General features: G+C 37.4%; 2 protein-coding genes across 2 annotated transcripts in view; both read right to left on the reverse strand.

Annotated features, from left to right (window-relative positions):
- Nucleotides 1-7,393, reverse strand: part of lrp2b (low density lipoprotein receptor-related protein 2b) — a 39,456-nt gene extending 32,063 nt beyond the window's left edge. The window contains exons 1-14 of the mRNA XM_044338402.1: nt 7,216-7,393; nt 6,123-6,233; nt 5,762-5,884; nt 5,239-5,355; nt 4,930-5,040; nt 3,874-3,990; nt 3,471-3,587; nt 3,010-3,153; nt 2,361-2,477; nt 1,971-2,099; nt 1,465-1,634; nt 996-1,219; nt 342-548; nt 5-207 (exon numbers count right to left, since the gene is read on the reverse strand). Coding sequence (XP_044194337.1) covers nt 5-207; nt 342-548; nt 996-1,219; nt 1,465-1,634; nt 1,971-2,099; nt 2,361-2,477; nt 3,010-3,153; nt 3,471-3,587; nt 3,874-3,990; nt 4,930-5,040; nt 5,239-5,355; nt 5,762-5,884; nt 6,123-6,233; nt 7,216-7,276 — 1,951 coding nt within the window. The 5' untranslated portion in view covers nt 7,277-7,393. The remainder of the gene's footprint in view (nt 1-4; nt 208-341; nt 549-995; nt 1,220-1,464; nt 1,635-1,970; nt 2,100-2,360; nt 2,478-3,009; nt 3,154-3,470; nt 3,588-3,873; nt 3,991-4,929; nt 5,041-5,238; nt 5,356-5,761; nt 5,885-6,122; nt 6,234-7,215) is intronic.
- Nucleotides 7,394-10,800: 3,407 nt separating this feature from the next.
- muc13b (mucin 13b, cell surface associated) lies at nt 10,801-19,598 on the reverse strand. The gene is made up of 12 exons (XM_044338680.1): nt 19,436-19,598; nt 16,978-17,637; nt 16,726-16,848; nt 15,957-16,063; nt 15,448-15,506; nt 15,155-15,324; nt 13,651-13,779; nt 13,481-13,523; nt 13,318-13,355; nt 12,782-12,869; nt 12,210-12,480; nt 10,801-11,981 (listed from the first exon to the last, which is right to left on the reverse strand). The coding sequence occupies exons 1-12, from the start codon at nt 19,485-19,487 to the stop codon at nt 11,673-11,675; spliced, it is 2,049 nt and encodes a 682-aa protein (XP_044194615.1). The 5' UTR covers nt 19,488-19,598; the 3' UTR covers nt 10,801-11,672.
- Between the last annotated feature and the right edge of the window lie 648 nt (nt 19,599-20,246).

Below are 20,246 nucleotides of genomic sequence, written 5' to 3' on the forward strand. Positions count from 1 at the left end.
TTACCAACAGGTTGTAGAACACGGTGTGAGACAACAACATGGCCTGGTCGCTTTGTGGTACGATAGAGGAGTGCTGGGTTGCTGCCGTTGAACCGATTGGCTCTCACTACACCCATCTTGGTCCAATCAGTGAAGAACACATGGTTCTCAAACACAGCCATTCCAAAAGGATGTGGAGCCTGGGTTCCACCATTGAGGACTATTTTTCTGGAGAATAACAACACCTCAGAATGGCAATCAGATACAGCACAATATACTGTAGCTGCATCATTACATTTCAGCCCAAAGTTAGTCCCCCCATACAGAAACATCTTTTTAATGGGTTTCAGTGCAACTTTTACCTGTCTAAACCACTGTAGGTGACAGTTTCCACCGTGTCAAAGTGGCTGTCAGACCAGTAGACCCTCTGAGTGACAATATCTATAGTAATTCCTGTTGGAGTGCCGAGCCTGCTCTTCACCAGCGCTAGACGGTTACTGCCATCCATGAAGGCGCGTTCCAGCTTCATCTGCTCACCGGAAGCACCCATGTCTGTGAAGAACATGTAGCTGCAAACAAATAAAAAATAAAGACTTTAAGGGGTCCTATAACATATGAGCTATATGATGCCAGGTCATGTGGATGTAAAAACACTTGGAATTGTACAAATTCATTTGTACAGGATTCAATTACCATATTTTATCATAAATTGCTGATAAGCTTAATGATAATGATAATAAGTAAACATGTCATCCCCTAATAAAAATGACATGGAGCAAGTTTCATTAAAAAAAAATCCAGTGACCAGTGGCATGAAAGTAATGAATTTTTTACGTAATTATCTCATGCCCTGATGTTATTGTGCAGAAAAAAACAATGCTAGTAAAGATTCTAAAAACAAATACTAACACTTCTACCAATATTCATTTTAATACCAATACTGACGACGTTGACGAATGACGTTACAATGTTACATAGGTTTGGAAGCTTTGAAAGACTAAAGCATTTAAACCCACCCAACTGTAGGGTCCAGGGCGAGGCCATGAGGAGTCCGCAGGTTTTCAGCCACCAGTGTGACCCGATTCCCTCCATCAAAGTCACACATGTCGATGCGCTCCACCGTGGCTTCTAAAACATAGAGTTTGAAGTTGACCCAATCCACAGCAAGGTTCTGGACACTGTTGACTGCAGTGGTCAGAACCTCCTTAATGTCACCGCCATTATAGTTGGTGGAGTATACCTGGCAAAAGGATGAAAGGGTTTGGGATGAATGGGTTTCCCTTCCCAACTCAACTACTGCCTAGCATATGTCCCACAGCTGTTCCAGTAGAGCTGTGCAGTGACCAGAAGAAATGATTGCTGCTCAACTATCTATTAAAAATAAACACAGCTTCTGTTTGGCAACCATGTAAAGGAGGCTATGAAAAAGGTAAACATGAAAGAGGGCTGTCATCAAAATGTCACCAGACAGTAATCCAGACTGACCTTTTTGGTGTATGTGTCACTCCAGAAGACTCTATCACTGTGCCAGTGGTATGCCACGCCTACAGCGTATCCTTTACCCTGAGAAGGCACCAGAGTTCTGACAAAGCGCCCGTGTATATCGGCCATCATCACATCACCCCCGTTGGTGAAAATTAGCTGTGGCATTCCACCTGGAAAACAAATTTCAGTATTTCACTTTGTTGTATTTATCTTCGATATTTGATATAGCTAAAGTATAAAGCCCTCAAGCCTTAGAAGAACAAACTTTTAGTAAATGTGTTGGGAAAAAAAGTGTCTGTCAACTGTTTTTTATAAATGCTGAGGATACTTTAGTTTCCCAAATCAATACTATTTGCGCTCATGAAGGTTTTGGGTCACGGTCTCTCCCTATGAGCAACCCATCTTTAAAATCTTGTCTGCTTTGTCATGTTGAGCTTTCAAACACCCCTCAGATCTTGTCGCAGAAGATTGTATAAAGCTACTATGTAATGCGTCACCCCCTGTACCTGACACATTTGCTTTGCAGACGTGACCCTGCTCCAAGAAGTATCCATCGGCACAGCTACAGTGGTGTGTCCCAGGGCGATCTTCACACAGCTGGTCACAGATCCCCCAGATTTGACAGTCATTATAGTCTGGGGAATAATACAAACAACTATTTTTTATATGTAGGCATAAAGGTGAAAATCTTTACTTGTGTTTTGAACCAGAGTGCTGTGAAATTAATCTAGTAATTGTACCTTTTTGAGACTGACTCACGGTACAAGCTAAAACAAGAATTAATGTTAAAAGAAGCTTCCCCAAAAATATGTATGCTGTTGGTAGCTCAGAGTCCACTACTATCAATGATGCCACAAATATAGATGCTTTCACAAAATATCATATTTGGCACTCACCCACACAGGAACGGCTATCATTGGCTACAATGAAACCATCAGGGCAGTAGCAAGCACCGCCCTGAGGAGATGGGTGGCAGTGAAATTCACAGCTCAAGGTTGAGCACCGCTCCAGGCCTGTGAGTATAAGACATAGAAATCAAGATCATTGACAAATCTAAGGTTTACCCATGGCATCACCACAATCTAGGCAGCTTAGAACATTATAATCATTATTGTGGCCATTATAGCCATCATCATCTGAATTTAGAGGCCATTAGCAGTTCTCCTAGGAAAAATCACCTGAAAAAAGTTAATCTTAAACCAAGCATGTGTAAAGGCAGTGATAAAGTTGAAAGCTGTGATCATATCACATCCTCAACAGCTGACTTCCGAGAAACATTTATGAGTACACCACACTGTAATGTGTAAAACACTTGCACCTAAATTTATAGCCCTAGGCTGCAAATGAGGGACATTTTACAGTTGACCATCTCTCTAACATTTCAGTTAATTTAAATTTAATTTCCTTGGTTTCTTCTCCACAACAGCTCTAAAGACAAATGGGTTTACATAGCAGTATTATTACAAGGTTTCTGTGGTTTAGTGAGGGACTCATACATGTAGATATCTCACACATATATGAAAACATTACATCTGTCAGACTTACTGCAGGTTTGCTGAGCTGTGGAGTTGGTCTCATCTGTTCCTCCAGGACAGTCAGGTTTGCCATCACACACTTTTCCCACTGGTATACATACTGTCGAACCCGGGCATCCCCACTCACCAGGGTAACAGTCTCGAGAGTTACTATCTAAAAACCACATAAACATATGAGTGTATATTATGAATTAGAAAGGTTTTTATATAGGCAGTCTTTAGACTTAAGTCATTTCTGATAATTCTTACAAGTCTTTAGCTAGAGTATTTTCCAAAGTCAAAAGTTTCTCATCGTATCTTTATCATTTTGGAATGAAACTACCTTTAAATTAAGCTAATGATCCTAACCATGAATCCTTAACTATGCCAATTGACTGTTGTTTTTAGATTTAAATTTCAGTGTAGTCTTCACATCTACACTGGATTTCCAGTTCAGATTATTAATCCACCTCTAAGAGCAAGTTTTCTCACCACATCCTTTCTCATCACTGTAGTCCCCACAGTCATTGAACTGGTCACACACCCAGCGCTGAGGAATGCAACGGCCACTCGAACATGTAAACTCATTGCCGCTACAGCTCTGGTACACTAAAGAATAAATAGGGAGAACTCACATTAATTCAGGTTGAAGTGTTGCCCATCTTTCTATACATTGCAACAAAAATATGGGCCCATTTAACATTGGTGTCACAATAATTACTCTTTTTGAATATCCTTTTAGAGCTTCAAGCACATACATTAAGTATTTTCACATGTTGTACAACTGAACCTTATGTTATCACAGGATCATTTTAAATTCAATTCAACTACTTTTAAATGCCTTCTGTGTTACAATTAAATGTGAGTTGACCCTCTAATGAAACTGTGTCCTCACCACAGCCTTGCTCATCACTGTTGTCCCCACAGTCATCCCAGTGGTCACACACAAATGAATTTGGAATACAGTAACCATTTGCACACTGATACTGGTGGATGGGACAGTGCTGAGTCGCTGAAAATAAAACACAATGACTGAATTTACAACAGGTCAAACAAACCCAGAGGTAATAAAACAACCTTAACTAGTTAAACCAAAATTACAAGGAAACAAAATTTATTAAGAACCAGAGGTGCATCATTATGTATATGGTATGGCAATTTCAAATATACAAGCTAAATAAAATCTTTACACAACACTTGGCTGTTTTGGAGACATTTACGGATTCCTGAAACATTCTTCTATCTGACTGGAACGAAAATTATTCCGTATGCTGCTAAATCATGAAACTTTGTATCCTTTCCATAATTGGGACTGAGCTAACGCTAGCTGAAATGAAACAAAGATTACAGTCGGAAGTGACATTCTCTTTGCTTATATCATACGACATAATGTTACAAACTATGTGGAAAATACAAATAAATATGAAAAATATAGACAGATGTGTAACTAATACAACTTTGGATAAATTAACCTTATACTTGGTTAATTGTTTAATTTTGCATCATTCAAGACGAGCAAGAACGTAACTTCCAGCCACCCTCTTGTTTGTCTGAGGGACGCAGTTGAAATTTGGAAAATGGTTTAACATCAGTATAGTGAAGCTGATATAATTCATCACAGCTGGAAACAAGAATCTTTGAGGAATCTGGAGATGTCGCATTTTAGTTTAGCATTTGCGGTTATTAATCTGTGAAAAAAGCAGTGACTTGACTCAGGTTCAAGTTCTTTATTGTTACATCTCATTACACAAGTATAAGAGGGTAATATTTAACTCTATTGTAGCTAATGTGACCCAAACTGGGGTTAAAACAGGTTTTGTGCGAAAAAAGCATGAATTTGATAATATAGCTGCAGAGATGAGAGGATTATTTCAATTTTCACATCACTGATAGATTTAACTTGGTCTATAAACCTGAGCTGATGAACATAAAATTTGTTGAGTCTACTCACTGCAGTTGAATTCATCAGAGCCATCTCTGCAGTCCTGTAGCCCATTGCAATGCTGAGAATGGTTGTAACAAGCCCCATTAGCACATGTCTTCTGGGTGCAACGTGGATAGTCTGCAAAAAACACAAACTTACTCTATAAAAATGACTTTTCTTTTTACTCTCAATGCCCATAAAATTTTCCCTATCAAACAAAAACCTCATAGAGATTATAACAGTGAACACAAATATCTCATAGCCTACTACTGATCAGTATTATGTATTATATCAAAGTACATCGTAATGAGTTCCCTGTACGTCTAAAATTCTTACCGCAGTTGTTCTCATCAGAGTTGTCCACGCAGTCCTTCACATAGTCACATCTGTATTTTTTGGGGATACACTGGCCCTCCTGGCAGGTGAACTGATCTGGGCTGCAGGTCCGACCATCTGAACCAAAAGTATGTGAGAAATTTTACTCCAAAATGATATGCTGCACAGGAATTAGACTTGTAGCTCTTTAAAGCGCAAATTGTCAGCTTCAGTTAAGAAATGCAGGTCATTTTGTTTGTCAATTGATGTTTCTGAAAATCAATTTTGTCACAATGACATGAAGAGCTATTAACAAAAATTATATCATGACCCCTTTATCTACCTGCATAGACCTGTTATTAAACTAGTAAAATGATATATGCCATAAAGTTACAATGTTTTCCTATCTTTAGTATGTTTTTTGTTCCTATTAGAGAAATTCAGTATATGTACATATACTGTATGTTGTTCCATTAGAACTTCATGCATTTTTTCTATGAGGTGATGTTGCCACCTAGTGGTTTTACTCTTCATGACTGCATACCACATGTTCTTTGTTCATCTGAGCCATCGATGCAGTCTTCCTCTCCATCGCAGACAAATCCCAAAGAGATGCATTCACCGCTTGTTACACACTTAAATTCCTGTGAGCTGCACGATGGAGGTGCTGCCACAAAGAATAAAACAATAGAAGAGTTTTCACATAAATAATAGTGCTTAAAGCTTTATGTTTTAATGCCAAACTTCATCTTCCCAGTTAATAGATTATCGTATGGACATTCGTATATGTCTGTATGGTGAACTTAATAATAAACTTATAATCAAAAAGACTGGAAACACTGGGTTTTTGAGATGCTTTTGCATAGCACTGATTGTGTTTCCAGTGATTCGGTTGCTGTACTCACGGCAGTTTTGCTCATCTGAGTCATCTGTGCAGTCTTTAGTCCCATCACACCTCCAGGCTATGTTAATACATTGTCCATTGATGCACTGAAACTCCCCACTGCCACAACTTCCTGCAGAAAAACAAACCAAGACAGACTGATGAGGTTTAAAACATCTATCATCATTCAGTTTCTATGAGCATGGTGTGGGTGTTACAGAGGTAATTTGTGCATTCAATATTGTTTAAAATACATTCAGTCATGGTAACATTGCATATTTGAATGTTTGATTTCAATGACACTTAAATGAAAAAGAGTATTTTACGGTTTCCTTGACAAATGAGTTACCATGTTTATGACACTGTTACTTCCTCCTTGTGCAGCATTTCAACCTCAAAACATGTGATTCAGCCTTTAAAGGATAGTTAATTCTTCACTGTGAATGAACAGTCCATTGAACAGTCAATCTTATGACTTTGGAGTATGCGAGCCAATCAAATACAACATTCATATCTGAATCAGCAGAGAGATAGCTTGATATGTGTACTTTGAATATCTTGTGCATTCAAAAATGTCGTTTTTTACTGTAAATTATTAACAACATAAAATCTTGCATAGGCTATCAAACACAATTAAATGAATATGGCATGAATGTAGGATTTCTGTTGAAATGCTAATGCACTTTAGAGGTAAACTGTCTATTTATTTATTTATTGCACAATACTTTAACATCACATGTTGTGCATCCTTTATAAAGTCAATAATTTTAAGTTTTATTATTTTCCAAACAGCCAAAACTCAATTTTCGCATGATTTTTATTCATGTAATTTTTATTTTTTTGTCAGAAAGGTGTCAAACTACTCAAATCTCATTTAGGAATTAATCTGTTTATTAAAAGTTTCTTACAGTAATGATGAAAAATGATAAACATCCTACTGTAATGATGCAATTGCATTGGAATCCAAAACTCCAGCTAATTATTGTTGACCATTACCTAGTAATTTCGCTACTACTTGAACTTTCAGTGTTAACTTTAGCATATTGGTCACTAGAAAATGTATTGATGTAAAAAAAAAAAAAAAAAAAAAAAAAAAAAAAAGAGTATAACCATACCTTGAGCAAGCTGAATTCCTTGGGACAGCAGCAGAAGAAATAGAAGACCTTTAAGGCCCATAATTTAGTGCTCAGACTTCTCCCTCGATGCTCTTTTGTCTCACTGTTCAGCTTGTGTGTCCAGTCATGCTAAATCTACACCCTGACTATGTTAACCCAAACGAACCTGGTGAAGATGGCACCTTTGGGATTGAGATGTATAACTCAGGGACCAGCTGACCAATAATGTGACACGGAGTAATACACCTTTTTATTGCTCACTCCTTTACATAAAACCTCATCTAAGATTAACTTTTACCTGTTGGTATGTTGTCTACATCAGCAAGAAAAAGTAACTACTCATTTTTGTGTAACATTGCAGCAGGACATTAACACTGTCTGTAGCTGAAACCACTATATGATGCCTGAAAACAGATGTGCATTTTTTCATTTCTACATCTACTTAAAAAGAACCTACATGCTACAGTACAACTGACATGTCTTATTTACCTAACAAACTGAAGAAAAACAATACCACAGTGGCTAAAAAATTATTTTCAGCTGTGATAAATAATAATAATAATATCTTTATTTATATAGCACCTTTAAAAATAGAGTTTACAAAGTGCTTTGACAGACAAAGCAAAGGCAGTACAATACAAAAGCAAAGACACATGACACAGAAAGCAATAACAAGTCTGAAATTAAGAAGATGACAGTAGAAGACAAAGAAAAACAATAGAGATGATAAAAAGACATCATATAAAAGTAAGTCTGTAGAAATGGGTTTAAAGAGGTGATTTAAAAGAAGTTACTGATTCTGCTAACCTGATCTCCTCAGGCAGGTCGTTCCAAAGGCGAGGAGCCCTGATGGCAAAAGCATGGTCACCTTTAGATTTAAGCCTCGACATTGAAAGAGCCAGAAGGGCCCCACCTGAGGATCTATGGGGTCAACATATCTGTTATGTAGCTTGGAGCCAGACCCAGACATGCTTTAAAAGTGATCAGTAAAATCTTAAAATCAATTCTAAAATGAACAGGGAGCCAATGGAGAGAAGCTTGGGATGATGTGATGTAGTCTGTTCAAACCACTAAGAAGCCTATCTGCTGCGTTCTGAACTAGTTGGAGACAAGAGAGGGATTTTTGTCTAATACTTGAAAGGAGGGAGTTACAGTAGTCTAATCTGGAGAAAATGAGAGCATGGATGATTTTTTCCAGGTCAGAGTGGGAGAGCATTGGCTTAATTCTGGAAATGGTTCTTATTTGCAGGGAGCAGGACTGGACAACTTTTTTAATGTGTGGTTCGAAACTTAAATCAGAATCAAACTCCTAGATTTCTGGCAGTTGGCTGCATGTTGGTGGATAGGGGACCAAGACTGATGGGTTTTTTGGATTTTTGATTCAAATGTCATCATAGTCGGCAAAGGACTTTAAACCTGAATGTGTTATAGTGGTACACACCTTAGTACATAATAGTGTAGTGTAATGGCAAAAATATGGTATGGTGTGTGAATGTGCCACCTATTAAATGTATTGAAATCAAATACAATATCCATAGAGAAACATAATTGTACACACAAGCATAATTATCATTACTTAATATATTTTATGCAGATGGATATCTAATATATCTATGAATTCCATCGTGTTTAAACAGAACAATAAAAAATGATCAACTTAAAGGTGCTGCATGTAGAGTTTCGATAACAAATTATTGCCAAATTACTTTACACTATCATTTACAGTTACCAAACAAACTCATGATTGGCAACTTCTACTGGCATCTTCATTGCATTTCACAATGTGTGACCTTGTTACAGCAAATCTGGGTAATTGCTTTATAGCACAAAGGAATATTGCTTTATGGCAATAAAGGGCAAGAGGTTGCTTTCCTTCCAGCGCAAATTATGCAAAAACTATAAATATCTACTAGTGGCAAATGCTGTGGAAGTGAAAGGCCAGTGGGAAAGTATTTTATGTCATATTTATCCTCCTCAAAAACTGGAGTGAAGCTAAGAGCTAAAGAATCTTTAACTAAACTCTGATCTGAGTTGCTAAGGAAATTAACTTCCTTCTACACAGATTTTCTGTTCCTTTAAACCATGTGTTACCAGTCATCAAGACTTCTAATCATGTTAACACATCTGCTGTTTCTGTGCTGTTGCATGTTAGTCAGGACATTTGTGTTTATTTTAACATCCAGCATACTATGACTCACCTACGATGGAATTATTTAAAGCCTGAAATCCTTTTCCTTTTAGTATTTTTTCTATCCTAACACTTGAAAGGACAAAAGCATTAAAGGATATTTGTCCTTGAGAGAATAGTATCCCACAGAAGATTATTTACCAAAGCCCAACAATAGACACTGAGGACAATTTGGTGATTTAAAAACCTCACTATTTTGTAAATTATTTTGACTATACGTCAAGTATCATCTAAAGCTGTGACAGCACAGGGCGGGTTACTTAATTGAAACAAAAAATGAAAGCATCTCTGTACTTGTAACAATGTATTTTCAGTATTTTATCCATAGTAATATTGAATAAATACCATTAACAGGTCTCCCAGAAATTCTCATATTTTCCGTTAATACTACGTATAAGATACCGAGTGTGTGAGATAAGAGAGTCAGAGTTAATGCTGAGTCACGATGTTTTAATGGCACTTAGCCTACAGCTAACTGTGCTAACATTAATGCAGTATGGTAACTCTGGTGAAATACAGAGGCCGACTATGGAGACCTACACAAGCCGCATAGCTTGCAACTCACAACAACAATACACTACGTTTTTAACATCTCTTTGATATAGCTACTATTAAAACAACAAAACATGATTTGCCATATTTAATTACTTTAAACCAAACAAGTCACAGTCATGTTGTCACTGTCACTGTCACTGTATAACGTTACAGCTCTGTGGGCATGTGTCGTGAGCATGTTTTCCTCTACGGTTTTTAATGCAAGGTAAAAAAGAAAAAAAAATCCTGTCCTGACTGTGGGGTTGTCCTGAGAGCGGAGCCTGCACCAGAAGCGTCCCTGAGACCTACCGGCAGGACCCTCTCCTGTTTTCATCACTTGCGCAACTGTTCTGAAGGTGTTTTTGTTTGAACTTTGGCGCCCTCAAGTGGCACAGTACTACCAAAAATAAAAAATAAAAAAAGGCTGTGCAAGCAGCAACAACTCTTCTGAAACATACAAACTAAGATTTTAAATAAATAGCAGAGTAAATGTAAGATGTGAGACTTTCTCAGAGACAGTACATTTTCAACTTTAGAAGCATGTCCATGCTGAATTTAAACAGTTTAAACACACTCAGTTCTAAGCGATTGCTTAATAATGGAGATGGCTAAACAGTAAAAGCTTCAATAATTGCATTTGCTTTAATGCATGCCATATGTGTAAATTAAATATATCCAGAGTAATAGACTTGAGATGGTTTGATTATTAGTGACTTTCAATTGAACATGTAAAACGTGTGAAAGTGATGTCACTCACTGTGGTGAAGTCCAATGTCCTCAAGTTGATTTATGGTTAAAATGAATTTAATATCATATGATGTTATAAGTGACAAAAGAAAATTAATACAAAGTGCATGCAAACGTTAAAATAGTTAAAGATGTAATTTTATTTTATTTATGAAGAACACAGCTTGGTATCAATCAGTCACAAAAGTGGTTAGAAATAAACAAAATATACTCTTAAGTTATACAAAAAAGAACATTAAACCATTTTAATGTAGAAACATTTAACACAAATTACACTGAAATATATAGAGGGAATCAACATGCCCTGATTTGGAGGAATAATCCATTAAGTTTTATTAGAACAAAAGAAACTCGTCTCATTTACAAACAACTGAATAAAATTGTGACTCATCATAAACCTAAAAAAATGTAAATTTTGCAAATTCATAGACAAGCAAGACATTAGATGGGCAAGCTCCTCATTTCTGGCCTTTAGCCAGATCGTAGAGGATCAATACCTGACTCAGTGCCATTAAACAATCAGACATTCTTGAGTAAATACTATTTTAACTGACTGACAATGAAAACATTGAAATGGGGTGAGACAAAACCTTTGAAAGGACCCACAGTGTTTGTCATATCCCAAACTTTCACATAAAGTAGTCAAGGAAAGACAGGAATGATTTATGCTTAAGCTTATAATTGGTCAGAATGGAGTTCACAATATATGGATCAATGGGTTGAAAGGACTAACAGCCCTACAGTACAATAATATTCATTACTGCACATTTCTTGGGCGATTGCACAAAACCTGAGCTCCCATAGTGCTTCTGTTTATACTTCTCTTATCATAATGGGATATTAATGTTGTGTAGTTTTTTGAAAAAAAAAGAAAGTAAGAAAACTGAATTCTGAGGTGTTTCTGACAAAACTTCAAGTCAGTGGTGCACCTCATGAAATATTTGATCAGGGTAAATGTCACTGTAGGATAAACCTTTGCGGTTCCACATTAATTGAACCGTCTTCCATCATCGTGCATGTAGTAAGGGTTGGTCTGGCCTTGGCTCGAAGCATACGGGTTGGTCTGTGGTCGATTCTGAGCGTATGGGTTGTTCTGGGGTCGGGCCTGAGCATATGGATTGCTCTGAGGTCGATCCTGAGCATAGAGATTGCTCGAGGGTCGATCCTGAGCATAGAGATTGCTCGAGGGTCGATCCTGAGCATAGAGACTGCTCGAGGGTCGAGTCTGAGCATAGAGACTGCTCGAGGGTCGAACGTATGGGTTGCTGTTCATGTCATCCGCATCCTCGTAGACATTCTGCAAAGAAAAAAGTTTCTTTATGACAAACACAAAGCATGTGTATTCCTCATTTTCTCTCCTTTGACCCTGCTGAATATTTTCATTTCTTTTCTGCCCTGCATACTTTAGCTCTTTCTGTCCCATGAATTAAAACCTTTTCAGGGTTTTATATTTCGTCAGTTAACTCATACTACCCTTCCACTTTTCTCCTCTTTATACATCAAACGCAGACATAGGCATGCTCACCATGTTCTTCCCCGCAGAGATCAGGTTTTGCCGGCTGTTGCTTGGAGTCATCTCCAGGTCGGACCTGCGGTCCCAGCTGCTGGTGGTTGTGGCCCTTGGGATCCTAGGTGCCCCAGCATTTGCAAAGCTTCCCAGGCCATTGGCTGGGCCGTTATTAACCGAGGGTGCTCGGCTAATGGCTAAGCTGCTGTTAGCCAGGGGTGCCTTGGCAGAAGAGTGGCTGACATAGGGATCCCCAACTTTGTTCTTCCCGGAGCTCTTCTTTGAGGATCTAACAAGATAAAACAAAAGTATATATTACTGCCTATATTACTGTGTCTGTACTACTGCACTATATTTCATTTGTAAACGACATTTTTCTTTGATGCAAAGTATCTGTAAAATATGTTTGTGTCTAAAATAAAATGACAGATTAAAACTACCAGGCTACCTTGTCACAGTAAAAAAGGTTCATAATTAACATGCCTAGTTATATAAAGGTTAACGTGTAGCTTGAGTGAGAGATAGCAGAGACATGGCAGAGGCAATAATAAATGATTGGAAATGGATGAAAACATAGCTGAGAAACTCACTTGCAGGCCACTACAGGCAGAAGGATGAGCGTGATGAGCAGCAGTCCCCCAAGCACGGAGCCGACTATTACCAGCGCCAGCTGCCATGCTAACAAAACACAGAGATTGACATGAATAATAAAGCTAGTGAATGTATTTAATAAAAACTTTTCTTTGACACAACTTGCTGAAACAGAAAGTTTAAGAAAAAGTTTAGAAAGTGATTCATGGATACATGGATGGACATTTTTAGTTAAGCAGGTATCGAAGACCACTGAAACCCAGGTGCCTCTAGTTCTACCACATTTTACTTGTCATGCACTTATACTGAAGGAATATTATCTTTCTGGTTAATGTAATTTTTTTTTTTTTTTAAATTTGGCAGCATTATGTTTCCCACAGAAAATATATTACATTTGCGAGCAGTTGGTGACAATTTGGAGAGATAATGTTACTGCATTAGACGAGATGGTTGCATTTGTAGCATACCTGACTTTTTATGTTGTAAACAATTGTGTATCACTTTTTTCAAAAAAACATACATACTGTATACTCACATTCATTGCAGTTCAAACCCGAATAACCAAATGGACAACTGAAAGAGAAGAATAGTTGCATGGCTTTCAGTTTTTCCCTCCTTGCCATAATTAGAAAAAATAATTTGGTAGATACTAATTATTGCATTTTCAGACATTTCTGACATGACATTTAAGTACCTACTGGACACATTCGGATCCACTTGCTTTCCAACCACTGGGACATACTGCAAAAGCACAAAAAGTTGAGGTAGTTTGTAGTTTAGTTAAAGAAAGATAATTATATTATTGCACACACACACACACACACACACACACATACTTTTCTCTCTCTCACTCATTAAATGCACTTACCCAAGCACATTCTGTCACTGAAGGGTGTCTTAATGTAGTTATCATTACAGGTACAGTTATAAAGTCCATTTTCTGATAAACATTCTGTAGTTTCCACATCACAGGGTTCCTTATCACACAGAGATGTCTCTTTAAATGAAAGAAAAAAAGAGTATACTATCAGCACATCTATTTCAGATGAGTAAGATAATATATGAGCACAAAAACATGACAACGCTAAAATAACAACATGATACGAACGGTGAAATGTACAATGTGCTGACAGCAGTTGAGAAATACCATTCCATGTCAGCTGACCGATACTCTTCACTGTACAAAGATCACTATTTGTGCAGTGACAAGGGGCCTAGAAATACATGAGTAATCAAATTTTAACATCAGGGCAGAAGTATTATAAAACACTTGCTCACCTTAACCAATAGCCTATCTGGCCTGAGAATTGACAAAAAACAGCTATAGTGTGCATGCTAATTATTTAGCATATGATGTTTAAAGTAATAATAAGCCATGTAAATCATGTCATGTAAATACTTGTACAGAGAGAAAGAGTTTAATTGAAAGGAGCCATCACGTTTTTCCTACTGTGAGAAGTCAAAACGTCTGCTGCGATTTTTTGGATTAAACTAAAAACTTGCATACTGTAGGCATCTTGGAGAGGAATGTGAGCGTGTACAAACAGCAAGCACAGAGAAGAAAACACTGCATCCAAACAACTAATCAAACCCGATAACAAATGAATCTGCGAAATACAGTATATTGTGCTGGATGTCTTACTCATTTGCATGGCTGAAAATAATGTGGGGGTTTGATGTTTAATTGAACATGTTGAGCCATCCTGCACACTGTTATTCAAGTGTTACACACTTTGAAAAACTTGTCTAACAGTGTAGTATGGAGCAGGTGCATAATCGCTGCTAGGGATGGGGGGTCATCTCCCCTCAAATAAATGAATAACATAAATTTGTCCCCATCAATATTTTCTGTTTTCAAAAACCCATTGTGTAGTGTTCACTGAATATTTACGCCCAACACACTTCGTGTTTAATTGCTTTTACAAAACAAGCTTGAGTGTGGACTTGGTGGCAGGTGTGTGTACATTTGGAGATGGGTCATTGGTTACTACCGGATAGTGTCAGATTGTCTATATAAGGAACCAAATCAAAAGCATGATCAATGGGCCAAAAAAACCCCAAAATGAGTGTAGTCCTAAAAATATCTAAGCAATGGAAGGTTCTGTATTCAGTAGCCCTAATAATGAAAGCTACTAACAAATGTTTGATAGGACAAAATAAAACCAAACATTTGTAAAGAATACTGTTTACCAAAAATTCTGCTATATTTGACAGCTATTAATGAATTTCACACAGTACTGCTTTTTAAAACCAGATACAGTATATCATTTTGAAACATTACTTTTCAACTATTTTCTGTTGAAAACAAATCCATATCTCACCATCAAACTGGATAAAGATCTAAAATATAGAGACAGATGTAACAAACATACCTTTAAATTTCGCATTTCCCAGGACACAATTGTCTTCACAGTTGCTGGCAGTCTCTATCTGCTTGGTAACTTCAGATGAACTGATTTTAGAATCTGTTCGGAAGATGATCTCAACAGATGCATTGACCTTTTCCTCTGATCTTGACCAAACCCTGCTGTTTTTACTGGGTCTATATGGACAAAAATTACACTTAATGATAATTATATTCTGCAATTACTAATTGCAATGTGCTGTAAGTGTACTGTAGGGAGTATGGCTCTAGACAGACTGTCACCATCACACTACAACTTACCGCAGTTCCAGCACTGTAGATTCAGTGTAACCATCAGACCCATTGTAAGCAGCATTCAGCTGTGTTTTAGAAGGAAAATGCCATTTTGTTTAGGACATCATTTCACTGGGTATGGACTGCTCCTTGAGATCAACTTCAGTTCTCAAAATTATTTTGCTTTGATACATATTGTGTAGTTACACAGAGCATTAATCACCACACGCATCAAGTTTAATACTCAAGTATAGCACAGGTTTGTAATTCTGACACAACTAGCATCCAGTTGCACCAGATATTCCACAAAGGCCACAGTAGCTGTTTGTTTGAATATCTATTGGAAAATTTTAATGTGTGCAAATTGTGGATAAATATCCATATCACTCCTAGACAAATAGATGAGGGATGTTAAAAAACGTCAAAGCAATTATGTGAATTATTTGACAGGTCTTTACTCTAGGCCTAACATTTAACAAAGACTAAAAAATAAAAAAAAATGAACACATGAAAAAGGGAGAAAATTGATTTCATACCGCATCAATGATTTTTTTCGAGGCAGTTTGAAATTCTGTAGATGTTTTGTCAGTCATGTTTTCATTATAGGTCATGTCCAGGTTTAGTTGTCCAGGGAATACTTTGGCTAAAACAGGAAAATATCATCTTAAGAAAGTCGTATATGCACTCCTGTCATACCAATTTATTTGGAAGAGTAGTTCAACATTTTGGGAAATAACCTTATTTGCTTTCTTGCTGGAATAAGAAGATCAATACCACTCATATTTACTAATATTTTTCACTTTAATGTAAAGCTACAGTACAGCCAGCAGCCGTCTCTGCTGGTTGCCTGGCCACGTCACTGTGATATCAAGAAATAGTCCAGCATGTAACTATATAACCGCAACGTTTTTACACTGATTTCATTACTTTTGGACAGAGGCAGGCTAGCTGTTTCCCCCTTTTTCCAGTCTATATTCTAGCTATAGGCTAAGCATATTTCCCAAAATGTTAAACTATCTTTTAATATTTAATGAAATTATTAATGTAGCACTGGTCCTCTATAGGTGCCTATAATTTTGACTCAATTAATACTACCGCACTTCAATAAAATTGAGCTAATTTAATTGCCAAAAAACGACTACAGTATCTCTAGGTACTACTTCTCCTGTGTAATTTTGAATTTGCAATATGCCACACAAGACTAAAGACAAATACAGGCTTACACTTTCGCATCATAATAAGTGTTCATTAAGGCACTTACTCAAGGAGTAACAGCCTCAAAGTGGTACACAAACAAATACTTACCACTCTCACAAATTTTGCTTTTGTTATTGTAGTAATCACCAGCCAAACACAAGCATACAAAATCCTGAGGTCCACGAGGCTCACAGGTGCTCCCACTGCCACATGGGTTTGAATCACAAGGACCTTTAAAGTCAAGGAAAAACACACACACACACACATCAATATGGGCATTTACAACTTATGAGAGCACATAAATCCAATGAACTCTTTGTTATAGAGGGGATTACAGTTTTTGGATACTGATAGAAGTACCTAGAGGCTTTGTAGCAGGAACTGATGCTGTTGTGGACACACCACCTGAACCTGTTGCTGTAGCAGGTTTCTGAGTAGTGGCTGTGATATTTGGACTTGCTGTTGTTGTCGCAGTAGGTTTCTGTGTAGTGGCTGTGATATTTGGACTTGCTGTTGTTGTCGCAGCAGGTTTCTGAGTAGTGGTTGGGATAACTGGACTTGCTGTTGTTGTCGCAGCAGGTTTCTGAGTAGTGGCTGGGATAACTGGACTTGCTGTTGTTGTCGCAGCAGGTTTCTGAGTAGTGGCTGGGATAACTGGACTTGCTGTTGTTGTCGCAGCAGGTTTCTGAGTAGTGGTTGGGATAACTGGACTTGCTGTTGTTGTCGCAGCAGGTTTCTGAGTAGTGGCTGGGATAACTGGACTTGCTGTTGTTGTCGCAGCAGGTTTCTGAGTAGTGGCTGGGATAACTGGACTTGCTGTTGTTGTCGCAGCAGGTTTCTGAGTAGTGGCTGGGATAACTGGACTTGCTGTTGTTGTCGCAGCAGGTTTCTGAGTAGTGGCTGGGATAACTGGACTTGCTGTTGTTGTCGCAGCAGGTTTCTGAGTAGTGGCTGGGATAACTGGACTTGCTGTTGTTGCCGCAGCAGGTTCCTGTGTAGTGGTTGTGTTGCCTGGATTCGCTGTTTGCATCAAAAGAGACGATTGTGGTTAGAGCAGCCCAATATCGTAGTTGGTAAATGATAACCTAGTGATAGCCTCAGTGTTCAGCTACAGCTAACTTGGGCATAACACCAAATTATACAACAAAGAAATTTAACTGTTTTAACAATCTATTTAACAAGTTAATCCAGATCTGGCAAGATAATATATGATAGAGCATACTTATTACCAATAAATAATACCATAAAGCTCTAGTCACAATAACACGCCTTATCTTTATCGAATTATTAACAGAAGCCAATGCCAGTCAGCATAACATGATGAAATCATATGCAGTGACAGAATTATATACAACATGGTTTATAGTTTTACAGGCAGTGCTTTTCCTTTATTTGAAGATAAAAAAAAAAGCTACATAGCAATGAGAAGATCCACATAAAGGGTGGGTGGTGAACTAGGCGAGGTCATGCCGTATCTTATACTGATAACCTAAGGAAAGTCCAGCTGTTCAAAGGTGTAAAAGGCTGAGCATTGTGGTTATCATACTGTATGTTCAATTTTGTAGCAGCCTGAAACAAAAGTATAATTAATCCACTGGTTTCTCTGTTATTATTATTATAATCATTATATTAGACTAGATTCAAAATGATCATCGAAATTATGCCAGGATTACCAGCATTAAGGAACATTTCTGATATTAAACAGAACAGATTACATTATTCAATGCAAGTGCATTACAATAAAGCCATTCAGTCTGAAAGAAGTATCTTAGACACATTTGCGCTATATGCAGTATGAACAAGGATTCAGAAGAAATTAAGGCGCTCAGATAAGAAAGTCTGTTAAGATACGATTCAGTGTCAAATTTAGAATCAGGCCATTTAATCACACCTGAACTAAGGATAAAGGACACCATGTTACATTTAAATTCTAGAAAAGATTTAAAAGAAAAAGCGTCAGATTCTGCGGCTAATCAGGCCTTTTAGGTTTCAGGCATATAAAACATTAACCAGTCAAGATGATCTGAGGGCAACAAAGATACTTCCTTGTCTGGTATAGCCCTCCAAAAGAAGGTAGGGTAACAACAGGGTCATAAGGTAAGGTCAGATTGTCTCCATCAACACACTAGTCAAATATTTACTATTGCTTGTGTGTGCACCAGACCAGTTCCGAAGTAAAAAAGTGGTTGTAAGGCCAAGCTTGAAGCTCTTATACCATTGTGCCTTTTTTGTAAATGTTGATTTCTCAACAGTTGGATTTAAGGAGGGTTGTAATTTTTCTGGAAACAGAACTGAGGTAAAACAAATGAAATATAAAAATCCTCTCAACATGCTGTTTCCTGTCAACACTAACACAATGTAGTTTGGTTCAATAAGTGAAAAACAAGAGTCAATGTGCCTTGAGCGGGAGGATAAATAATATTCTGGGCCAGTTTATGACTGTGATTGAGGTTTGCCTAGTTCAGAGAAAAATGAGAGGGAGAGAAAGATGATGGTGGTAAAAAGACGTTCATCCAAGCAACCCCGGACCTACATCATTTCTAGCTTTCCTTTCCTTACTGGCAATGGATTTAATAAGACATGCCAACATTGACACAAAGAAGAAAGTTGGCTTATACCCAATAAAATTTTAGAACATTATCCATAATGACTACATTTATTTAAAAGATAGAAATCAAAAGACTGGATTGCTTCAGTTTACCTGACAATTGAGTTTATAATCATATAAATTATTCTATCTGACAAATGGTAACAACTTTACAAAAGATTTTACACATTTAAGGATTAAATTAAAATGAAAAAAAATCAGTCTACTTACCACAGGCTACAATGAACAAAAGGAGAAAGAGGAGTTTGAATTCTCGAGCCATTGGAAAAAAACTGAAGGACAAAACTTCACCACAAGAAAGACAGACAGAAAGCTGTAAGCTGTAAGGCGTTAACGCATTAAAACCTTAGATGATGAGGGCTCAGATGTCCTCCACTGGTAGTTTTAATCATTAGCCACTCCTCCCAGGGTGGCACTGTGTGCTAAAGTGCATTTCCTGCCCAGTGGAGACGTCTCAGTTCCCAGCCTCCATTTCTCTATGTCATCTATCTATTTATCTATTGTACATGACATACATCTGTCTCCGTCATATGTTTTTGTAAATTACCAGTAAGTGTGTCACAGACTTTTATTAGGCTACATATACAGTATAATGGTCAGTCAAAGTCAAAGCCAAGATGTGTATCATGATAAACAAACCTCAGACAAATTTCATCTACAGAAAATCCAAAGATAAAAAACAGTTGGTCACGCTGTTTGTTTGACAAATTATCAAGGCAACAAAGCATCCCACACTACTAAAATGATATCTTCATTGCCTTCATATAAATCCAATTAAGTGATGATGTTTTAGTTTGTTTATTTCTTTTTTTGTTGGCTAAACTAAAAGTCAAATCAGACATGGTTCATTGGAGGCAGCCTCTCCAAGAGAGGATTAGTTAGAGAATAACAGATTTGTGAAAAGGTAATGCTAAGCTTGTTGTGAAAAAAAAAATCTAAAGCAAGCAGAGATCAGGTCACAGACTCCTAATGATAAACCTGCAAGGGAAATATAATTAATTAAACGATAAAGTTATCACAC

Source organism: Thunnus albacares, chromosome 20, assembly GCF_914725855.1.
Source record: "Thunnus albacares chromosome 20, fThuAlb1.1, whole genome shotgun sequence".
Taxonomy (NCBI): Eukaryota; Metazoa; Chordata; class Actinopteri; order Scombriformes; family Scombridae; genus Thunnus; species Thunnus albacares.

Excerpts from the sequence above, each read along its gene's own strand:
- muc13b (XM_044338680.1), bottom strand. The coding sequence starts at position 19,487 with ATGGCTCGAGAATTCAAACTCCTCTTTCTCCTTTTGTTCATTGTAGCC. Across the intron at positions 15,507-15,956 it reads CGAAAAAAATCATTGATGCG|CTGAATGCTGCTTACAATGG; the intron begins GTATGAAATCAA and ends TCTAAAACACAG. Across the intron at positions 12,870-13,317 it reads GGGTTTGAACTGCAATGAAT|CATGGCAGCTGGCGCTGGTA; the intron begins GTGAGTATACAG and ends GTGTTTTGTTAG.